Raw genomic sequence first — 11,112 nt, forward strand, 5'->3', positions numbered from 1 at the left:
TTGATGATTTGTATTTTATTCCTTCTCCGTTACAAAAACTAACGCTACTACAGCTGTCAAAAAGCCTCCTCGGTAGTTATATTATCTCGGAGAACGGATGCATCCTTGGAAAGGTTTTGAAAGACAGACGTTGATAGCAGACCAAGGTAGGGCTAATTTTCTCTTAGGTGTTAATGTGACCTTTAATTAACAAAAAACTAGACTTTCAGCAGATATTTCTTATTGCAGGTTACTGCCTTAGATGACCAAGAAAGTATGAATATATTTTTAATGCAAATCAAGGATATATTTTTTGTGTCCATTGTATGCATCCGGTTCGATGAAATTATAAGTTCTTTGGTCTGCCCGCACGTATGAATTAGTGTACCATTCTGTGTTTAGAGGTATGTTTGAATTTTATGACCCAATATCCGTATTGGATCCAAATATTTACAAGGTATGATAACCTAATTTAATTCGTACAATTTATTTCAAAATATTTGTATAATCTGAAGTGCTTTGTGTAAAAAAAAAGACAAGCAACTGACGCTGATACAAGTGTCAACAATATCATTCAATAATTATTTCAAAAATTCTAAAGCTGATATACAGACTTTATCTATCTTAGTTGATTCAAGACGCAAAAGCATTCTCTACTGACTGATGTTTTCATTTTAATTGTTAGTACAATGTTTTTACACTGAATTAATGACGCATTTTTCCGTTATTTCCCATCCATGATAAGGACCACGAGTAGTTGTGACCATTCGGGAAGGGATGGCACCCGATCCCACCTCTGATGTTATGAAGCTCCGTGTTTGCTCTGGTCCTATTTTATTTTATTGTTTTATGAACTTTTTATCTTGAATGCTGTTCGTTATTCCATTTTCATGGAACCTGACCCCCTCTACTTTAAGAGATCCGTTGTTTACTCATGTTTAAAATTTGTATTTGTTTAGTGTATTCTTATTTGTTTAGTATATTCTTATTCAAGATGAGATGTAATGACGCATAAATAAATACTAGTATATATTAAACAGTTTATTAAGATAAACCTGAATAAATTAAATAATAAATTCATTATTGTGATTAAACTGTTTTCCTTCAAATAGCATATACATGTATAAATTATATGTACGTTTTCTCCTTCTTTTTTTTTAAAAAAGATGATTTTTAAAATGATGTACAACGTACTAGTGTTCATAATTCAAGGGAGTTCCAAACGCCTTTCAATTCAAATGTTACCATCAAACTACAAGAGACAGATGTATGCTTCCCTTATCAGACTAAATGAAATGTGAAGAATAAAAAAAATGATGTTACATCCAATAAAACATCTCTAAGAGGCATTGAGTTCATCACATCATGTCCTTATGTCATATACAGTATATCTGTTGGGATGAAGTATGATTTACTTTTTTTGTCTGTCTCTGTTAAATACTTACAATTTTTTTAAATTTAATTTTGGTAAGAAATAAACCAAGACAGAACAGCTCAGATTCATTTAGAAGATTTTTACATAATATAAATTATGTTTATGAAAAAATCCAAAAAGCAAAATACAATATTTGAAAATGTGTAGGGAAAGCCACTAAATATACAAATATTCTTTTGCAAAATATAGCATATGCATTTCAAATCAATAAATTTTAACAAAAACATATGAGATTGATACAAAAAGTGAATTGCTGTTACAAATAAGTGCCAAAATGAAGAATGTTGGAAAAAATATAATTTCACGTGTAAACAGTCCGCACCTGTATATAACTCACGTGAGGGTATATTTATACTACTTTTCACATTGTTAGGAATATTGAAAGGATTTTATTCGTGTGCTGTATACAACAGATTAATGAACTCTTTGAATTAAAAATGCTCCTTAAGCCAGAGTTGATCTTAATAGGTTAAAATCGCTGATTGTTCTTTGGGAGTTTAATTTATATTACATGAATAGGAAACGCAGAACTTATAAACAAACGAGTATTTTTCCATTCTTACTATTAATATTTTAACCTTCATTTAACTTTTTGATTATTTATTCCAGATACAGTTTTTTCTTCTTTTTTAATACAAAACTGGGGGCAGTACAATATCGTACACATATTGTCGTCGGCAGTGCATGATGGAACAACGTATCCAATCGAACATTAAATATTTATACTTTTTATTTTCAAGTTAAATCTAGACCTCAATTGTAATTAAAAAATAATAATCCGTCAGCATGAATCGATTAAGCTGGTGTTTTAAAATGCATGGAAAAAAAGGATAATGGCTACGTATTCTCATTATTTTCTTTTTAGATAAATGTTCCATATATATATATTTTTTGGAAAAATTCTCTTTTTAAAATTTCTGCTGTCGAGAATATAGCACACAATTTTACATATTATATTCCTGTTTTAATTTTGACTTTCATTGACAGTTATATGCTTACATATTTTGCAATTTTTACATCCACAATTTTATTCATATTAGAAAACAAATATTTTTACATATTATTTACAAAATTTATTAGCATTATAGAATTAAATAGATAAAAAAGTCCATATTGCTCAAAAGATAAAAGTTGTGGCATATTCATCAATGCATATATGTACATTTGTCATATCATTTCTATGCTAATTACAAAATAAATGTAGCACATAGTAGGCACCCAGCATCGGGGGATGCACCAAAACTTTTTTTTAAAATAATAACCTTTTGCTATCTCATATGAACATTAAAGGCTAGTTTACCCATTTTTTGTAGCAAAGTATTATAGCTTGATATTGTATAAACAATATGCGGTTGTACAGAAAGTTATGTCCTTCCAAAATAGGATGTTCGAGTTTGAGAATTTGAACATTTCTCATTTCCCTTGTCAGGGTTTTCAGATCAATTATAATTTTTGTACCCATCGCCTCTAAAATTGCGACCTTCAAAAGGATACTGCGTGCCTATACATAATAAAAGTATAAAATATGACACTTTTAACAAGTAGGACATAATTTCAGTATACTTTTTAACAGGACTGGATTAAAATGAATTTCAATTAAAGCGGGTTAGCACAGGATTCATTTGTTACCATTCATATTCCTCGTCAGATTCTCCATATAATGTTAAGGGGATCATTTTCTATAAAAAAGAGAAAAATAGTAATGAAAACAGTCATGTATATGTAAAGATGACATGACAGTGAATTAAATTATAATTATGTTATATCCATATTTCCGTTTTTGAATCTCCAAAATAAAGAGTTATTTTCAAAATCATTTATTTGCAGGAACACTGAGCTCCGGAAATAAAAACTGATAAACAAAACCCAGACAATCATCAGGCAAATGTACAATATTAAATGAATGTAAAATAAAAATATAAAAAAAAAAAACAAAAGCAAAAACATATTCCAAGAAGATGTGTTTGTGAAACACTATGTGCCCGGCGGCAACAACTCTTTTAAAAAGCTATTTTTAGCACATATGTTACAGTCAAGGTCACAAGGCCATCGACCTTCGTGTCATTTGAAAGAAATTTTAAATGAAGTATGCATTCTGAAATCGAAGTCTATATTTTCATGGTTCAAAAGTTATGGCGAAAGTTAAAGTTTGCAGTTTAAAAGCTATTTTAGCATACAGGTCACAGTTGAGGTCACAAGGTCATTGACCTTGGTTTCATTTAAAAGAAATTAATAAGTGGAGTATGCATACTAAATACGAAGTCTCTATCTTTCATGGTTCAAAAAGTTATGGCGAAGGTTAACGTTTGCAGACAGACAAAGAAACAAACCTATAGACAGACATGACAAAAACAATATTCGCCCCGGATCTATCAATCTGGACGCATTAAAAACGAGTTATGGAACATATGAGTAAACAAGAGGCCCAGGGGCCAAATTGCTCATCTCAGGGAAAAAACAAATCAAATCCGAATTGAAAAATTTACTAAGGGGGGGGGGGGGGTGAATTCTAATGCATGTCTCACTATAAATACTGCATATAACTCCTAAAGAAAGTTCTTGTGAAAAAGATTTTTAAAGATTTTTTATAACATTTTGTTTGTATATATTACTTTGTAATAATTTGAATTTGAATCCCCATTGTTTCTCTCCCTATCCTCATTGTGGTCCCACCCGAGGTAATGATTTGTACAAACTAGTATCTACACTACATAAGTATGCTTCCATTGGAGTATCCCTAATCATGGCTTTACAATACTTGAGAAGAAAATTTTAAAGATTTCCCTATTTATTCCTGTGTAAAAATTGATCAGCTATTGTGGTCCCACACTACCCCTGGGGGCATGATTTGAAAAAATTGGAATATACACTACATGAGAATGATTCAACATGAGTTTCATCTTTCCTGTCCCCGTTGCTTTTGAGAAGAAGATTTTGAAGGTTTTTCTTATATATTCCTATCTTAAACTTCGATCGGCCATTGTGGCCCCACCCTACCCCTGGGGGTCATGATTTGAACAAACTTGAACGTACACTTTCTGAGGAGGATTCAACATGAGTTTCATCTTTCCTGTCCCTATGGATCATGAGAAGAAAAGTGTTAAAGATTTATACTATATATTCCTATGTTAAACACTTTGATCGGCTATTGTGGCCCCACCATTTCCCCGGGGGTCATGATTTGTACAAAGTCGAATGTACACTATCTAAAATTATTCCACATAAGTTTCATCTTTCGTGACCCATTGTGTCTTGAGAAGAAGATCTTTTTAAAATGGCATTAATTTTTCATTAATTCAAGATTATCTCCCATTGGAAGAGGGCGTGGGTCTTCATTTAAATAAATTTGAATTCCCTATACACAAGGATACTTTATAGCAAGTTTGGTTGAATTTGGTCCAGCGGTTCTTGAGAAGATGAAAATGTGAAAAATTTACAACGACAACGACGCCAACGACGACGACTGACAACGGACAAAGAGCCAACTCAAGTTTTAAACGGAAATCATCTGTTTCTATTTATACTGTAGATACATGTACCTTTTCAATTCAAGATGACACTACATGTATTTAATCATTTGTGGCCCAGTGTTATATTTTCAAAGTTTGTTACATTAAAATCATTTTAATTGTTCAATACTCTTATTCTGAACAAAAATTCTAGAAAATTTCAAAAATATAACAAGTTAGGAGCTATGACTGTGGGTCATGAAAAAAGTTTAGGACTGTTGTTTCCAGAGATTTATCAATGTGTATTGTTGTATTATATATCTTTTTCATTATTTATACATATGTAATAAAATGATAAAAGAAAACAAAGGAAAAAGGCACAGAGAGAAAAAATAAAAGCATAGATAATTAGGAAACTCATTCTGCGAGATTCGAACTCACGATCATTATGTCTAAAATCCAGCAATTATACCACAACGCCACGAAGACGTTGTAAAGAAACGGATAACTTTAAGAGAGATTGTTAAATCTTAAAAGAAATTTGAGAAGTAAAATCAAATACATGTTTTCAACATTAACAGTATGAAGACTACCTTTAATCAAAATTATCTACATGTAATGAAGTGCAGTCATATTCAAATAAAATATTCAGACGTTGTTTTTTTTTGGTTAAGGGTGGACTTTTGCTACTGTTTGTCATTGTTTAGGAGGATACCTCAATATTTACTATACTCTCCAAATAAACTGAACGATTTTTATATCTAACATATGAGGGAATTAGTAATATTTAAATATTATTTTTGTGTGATTTGCTTTAAAGCATGTATAAACTAACATTGTAGGACAAAATTTTGGTTGAACAATGTATTTTAAAAATCACTACAAGAGTAAGCAAAGTGTCTATCAAATACGCTATAGTTCTTTGATCAGAAAAAGGCTCAATTGAGCCTTTGGCTAAGGTGAGCTAATAAGACCGAAAAATACATTTGCTATAGATAAAAAATTGAAACCTGAGTTTGAATTTCGTCATAGTTAAAATGACGTCAAAGTGAGTTAAATATTTGGCTAGGTTGGTCTTGATTATGTGTCTTTGGATGAGGTTTCCTTAGATTTCAAAAAACATAGAAGAAATTTTATAAAGTATAAATATTGTTCTAAATGGATAAAATAACTAAGTTCTAACTCAATATCAATTTATAAGTTTAATATATTATTATGATTCAGTGTATTGCAATGCAGAGGAAATTCAGACTAAATTTCTAATTTTTGTAAAATTTTTGCTTTCTGGCAATATTAATCATTTTGTCAAGGTTACATATACGTTTAGAAATAATTTTGCAAAATTGATATTATATTGTTAAAGCTAATAAATTATTCCAAATAATTGAATGCTACATGTATGAAGTAAAGAAGGTCAAACATATATGAACAAAACCCATTCCAGACAACATATCTCAATAAATTGATTATTGACCCTATACACTTTTAATACCATCAGAATTAGGGAAACAAGAGTAACATTGGGCTATAAATAATCTAGAGATCTTATTATTCAGACTTCTTTTTTAATCTATTAAAAATGGAAAAAAATATAATTAAGATAAAAGAAAATCGGGATGTAATCATTATTATGTTTATGGCCCAAACTCTAGTCGTTTTTCTATATGAAGCAACGCTGTTTCATTGCTATGATATTTTATTATTTAAAGAGTTTTGTTGCTTGTAATATTTTGAGAGTGAAGAAAAATTTTTGAGAGTGAAGAAAAAAATGGTTTTAGTGTGAGAAGGTATTTCCCGAGAAATGCTCAGGGGCCACTGGCATGAAAAGTAGGCCATTGACCTAGATAATTTTGACATAGTTAATTGAAACTGAAATATAACACAAGAATTATAGGTGTACAATGTGCAATAGGTCGTTTTTCTATCAACTCTCGTATTTTAATAAATATACATGCACATTTTATGCAAAAACAACCTTGCAACATGATTTATTTGGAAATATTGTGAATTTCAAGTAAATATTTATAAGTTTTATCTTATTTCATTTTAACTTATTAGTTTTTTTTTTCAGATTGAGCCTTGTTAAAAGATTCAAGGAATTCACTAAATATCTCTAAGAGTTAAATAAATATTTGTATAGGAATATTATTTATCCCGTGAGTACATTGATTGCATGTAAAAAGGGGAGAAAAAAATAAATTATGATGTCCGTGTATTCCTGTTACTGAAAGATTTGTCTTAAAAATTTTTGTTAATTTTCAGAACGGATTCTACAACGTCATCATGGCTGCATATCCGTCGAGACTTTATACTAGTAGCTTTCTCAGCTAAAACGAGAATTTTCCTAATAGCAGGAACCTAAAAAAGATGTTTTTATTTTCCATATGCTAAAATGATTTTTCATGCAAATTTAATTTAATAATAATTATTCCATCTTTCATCTTTTATGAAATGAAAAGAAAGATGTTACAAGTTTGAGAGAAAACGGAGGAAAAACCGTCATCACATCAAGATATAGGACATGTACATTCCTACACATTTTTTTGATATTTTCATCTACTTTAGGTATATGTAAGACAGTGCGACCATTAGCGACGGTGGTGTCTGCTAATTCTATTGTTCAATAAACAAATAACCTGTAAGTCAGTGTAAAAAATATCATAACATAGAACTGAGTTCTTTTAAAAAGAATCTTTTCTACTACCAGAATTATTTTTCATTCAAATAATGCAATCTATGAATCTAATAAATCTGAGAAACTTTTACTAATATTTTTCATTATGAGATGAATAATTGTTTAGCCAGAGTGCTAAATATCGAAGAGGATATTAGAGAAAAAGAGCAGAGAGGATGTATTGGACATGTCAAGGATTCAACGTACTCAAGCCCAAGGAATGTAATCACCTCGGCCCAACAACACCTCAAACTTTATATCAACTCATTCAATCGTATATCTGTCCAATAATATTAAACAAACAGACTTTCCTTAGCACCATTTCCTAGTCTTTGACTTCTTCAGATGCATATTTAAAGACATTGATTGAGAAACCTCAAGTCATTCAATTTTCAACAGTTACTTCGATTATATGTACATTGTCATGACACTATATAAAAGTAATGTCAATTGTCAGGACCAGATCAGAATTCGAACTAAGGATCCAAACTACAGACAGATGATCAACTTCTTAGATGAAACAAACTGACAACACTGGAATGTTGATGTGAGGACTGAAAGGATATCAGCATCACACCATTTCTGAGAAATATGGATTTTAGAAAGTTGTCATGCTTGAAGATAACTGAAATCGTATACTGATCAAAATGTACATAAATTATATACACGGGATGATAGGCTCATTTCTATTAAATTCATTTGATCAATTTTATTTCTATTAATCTTGAAAAGGAAATAATTGAAGCCGAGATATAAATATAGAGATACTGATAAATCCCGTAAAGCAACTTCCCACTTCAAAAAATATTCAGACTCTATTGTGGGGTCGATGTTCAACAGAGTCAATTTTCAACTTGTTTAATTCATCATGAATAAGAAAAAAATATCAAGCTGTTGAAAAATGACCCCGGTATAAATTAAACGACTTTTGATCTTAATTTTCAACGGAGAAAAAAAAACACACCGGTTTAATATTCAACGTTGAAAAATGAACCCCGGGTCAATTTAAACTCGAATTGGGTCAATATTTAACGTTACACGGGATTCGAGATACAAATGTACCCTGATATCGATGTCATTTTCAGATTCTATATATTAAGATCCGTATTTGGTAGATATGTTCTATTTGATTAACTTTGATATAAGAAACCAAATTTTTACGAAATGATTTACCATGTAAAGTCTCAAATAATAATAATTATATGAAAGTATTTCCTGTATGTTAAAAAAAACAATCGTCATCCAATGACTCAGATCTGGAGAAACTTAAGAATATGCTGAAAAAATCTGTAAAAGCTTATCGGGTCATTTTTAAAGATATGAATTCAAATCCAAATCAAAATTGATAATAAGTTCATAAAAGTTGTACTTTCTTGTTCAAGGATCTCTTACCGCGAATCTGCGTAAAGCTCCAACACCATGATCTTTTGTGTGTGCGTGGAGGGGGCATTGTTTCCCGTTGTAATCAAATAAATCCTTCTCTATCAAAAAAGTGTTTTCTAGCTCTTTTCCAAATTCTGTAGGTGTACAGCTATATCCAACTTCATAATGAAGGTCGATGTTAAATGTTTTTGTTAAAGAATACAACATTTTCATTACTTTTCTTTTAACATCACCAAAGGTCCTCTGTATTAATTCTTCTTGCGTCTGATCATCATCATTATACAGCATCAACTGTATATAACTCTCACTGACTCCTAAAACTAAAACGTGTTTTTGATAATAAAACATAGCAGTGTCAATATAGATACATTTTCTTCCGTCCATCAAAGGTTCCCACTGCGACTTTAAACAACACACAATCAGTCTGTAGAAGAGAAATACAGGTAAAACAGGGAATCTGAAGTACAGAGTTGGTGATTTTTTAAGACGGGAATGAATCTTTGATTTAACATCCTTTGGGACTTTCATTCTATTCATACTTGGAATAAAACATATATCTGACTTTTCTTCTATCGCCATGAGACCCAATCGTTCCATGTATTTCATCATATCATCCTTGTATTCAACTGCTGTTTGATTTTTTGTAACTGTCCAGATTGCTCGTAAGAATGCCCCGGATATTTCTCCTGTAGTTGTAAATGTATCAAGCGCCTCTCTAGTGGGGGCTGCATCAATTACTTTATTGAAACTGGCTTGCTTTGAATCAGTTATAACATATTTGAATGAATTGACAAACCACTGAATATCCAGGATAACTATTTCAGTACCAAACTGAAACTGACGGTCATCATTTTTTATTGGTTCTTCTGATGAAAAATATAGAATCACACCAATATCATGATAAAAGCGTAATAAATCTTTGAATTCCTGTCTGCTTAAAGGAAGCAATTCATCAAATGATTTCTTTAATTTGTCCAGTTTCTGAAGCTTTGTTTCTTTTTTCTCTGAAATGAATTTTTCAAATATGGCCCAATCCAGGGGTATCTCTTCTCCCCACTGTTTTTGTGACATAACTACTTCCACAATGCTTCTTTCTAATTCATCTAGACTTTCAATACATGCTGCATCATGCTTTTTAAGACTTAATGTAAAATATCTATCGCTGCACAAGTGTGTTTTAATCGTCGAAGACACAGGAAACGTCTTGATAAGTTCTTGGTAATATTCCGTCCTTTTCTTGAAAATATTGTTTCATATATAGTTTGCTGTATTGTTCGTGAACTTCGATTAGTTTTAAATATGATTTCAAAAATCTTTATGAATGATTTATACATGTGACTAAAACAGCTATTGAAATACCTGTTCCGATTTTCCCTCTGCGTGAGTAGCTACAAGAATAACAGGGGCCTCATTTCCACAATAACAGTTTACAGATTTCAACCAAAATAGAAGATAATCTGCAAAAAAATATTGTTCACAAATTTCTTTATATATAATTCAAACATTTCTGAGTGTACTTTTATTATTATTCATTGTTTGTAATCAAAACATTATTCTGATCATTAAATGGTAAATTTTTAATTCAGTTTTGGTTGTTTAATATGACAGTTTTATTTCAATTTTTTTTTCTTGCAAACCATTTACTTTATTTTATTGAGTGCTGATTTTCGGCGTCAGTCTGTATCTGGTCTAAAGGAAAGTTATTTTTCGGTAATTCTTTTTTTTAATATATATTTGCATTTAATAAAAATAAAAAATCATGAAGAAACAAAACTTGAAGTTAGTTTAATCGTTGTTAATTGTGGGATATTGAATCTGCACTTAAGGTAGTCCGACCCTCAGGTTTATAAAATAAGCAGTTGAGTAATCAAAAATACTAATAACAGTATCTTTATATCCACAAAGTTATAAATATTTATCCACAGTATTTCTTAAAAATTAAAGTTAATCATATTATATAGGTAAAATTGTGAAATCTCCAATATTTTTGCAGAAAAAGCGAATTGAAATATCAGCAATGCATTTTCCTATTGCAAATTGATCAACAAATATATTTTAGATTATAGAACGATAGGTATCCAGGTATTCAGAGAAATTGCTATGATTTCAAACTCATTTGGGATTTTTTCTGTCTTTTATTTCCGTAATGCATTGTATAATACGTAGTGTAAAAGGCTTTTGCTTTCATTGCA

General features: G+C 30.5%; 1 protein-coding gene across 1 annotated transcript; it reads right to left on the reverse strand.

Annotated features, from left to right (window-relative positions):
- Positions 1-1,575: 1,575 nt before the first annotated feature.
- On the reverse strand, positions 1,576-10,373 carry LOC134269966 (uncharacterized). The gene is made up of 4 exons (XM_062752137.1): positions 10,280-10,373; positions 8,930-10,156; positions 3,044-3,093; positions 1,576-2,915 (listed from the first exon to the last, which is right to left on the reverse strand). Exons 2-4 carry the CDS (start codon positions 9,989-9,991, stop codon positions 2,897-2,899), a joined length of 1,131 nt encoding a protein of 376 aa, XP_062608121.1. The 5' UTR covers positions 9,992-10,156; positions 10,280-10,373; the 3' UTR covers positions 1,576-2,896.
- Between the last annotated feature and the right edge of the window lie 739 nt (positions 10,374-11,112).

Source organism: Saccostrea cucullata, unplaced genomic scaffold, assembly GCF_032062105.1.
Source record: "Saccostrea cucullata isolate Sc308-1 unplaced genomic scaffold, CSIRO_AGI_Scuc_v1 ctg1181, whole genome shotgun sequence".
Classification (NCBI taxonomy): Eukaryota; Metazoa; Mollusca; class Bivalvia; order Ostreida; family Ostreidae; genus Saccostrea; species Saccostrea cuccullata.

What these genes read in the sequence shown, in the direction of transcription:
- LOC134269966 (XM_062752137.1), bottom strand. Translation starts at nt 9,991, where the DNA reads ATGTCACAAAAACAGTGGGGAGAAGAGATACCCCTGGATTGGGCCATA. An exon ending in GAGCTTTACGCAGATTCGCG is followed by an intron (nt 3,094 to 8,929) that starts GTAAGAGATCCT and finishes TCTTTTTTATAG; the next exon opens with AAAATGATCCCCTTAACATT.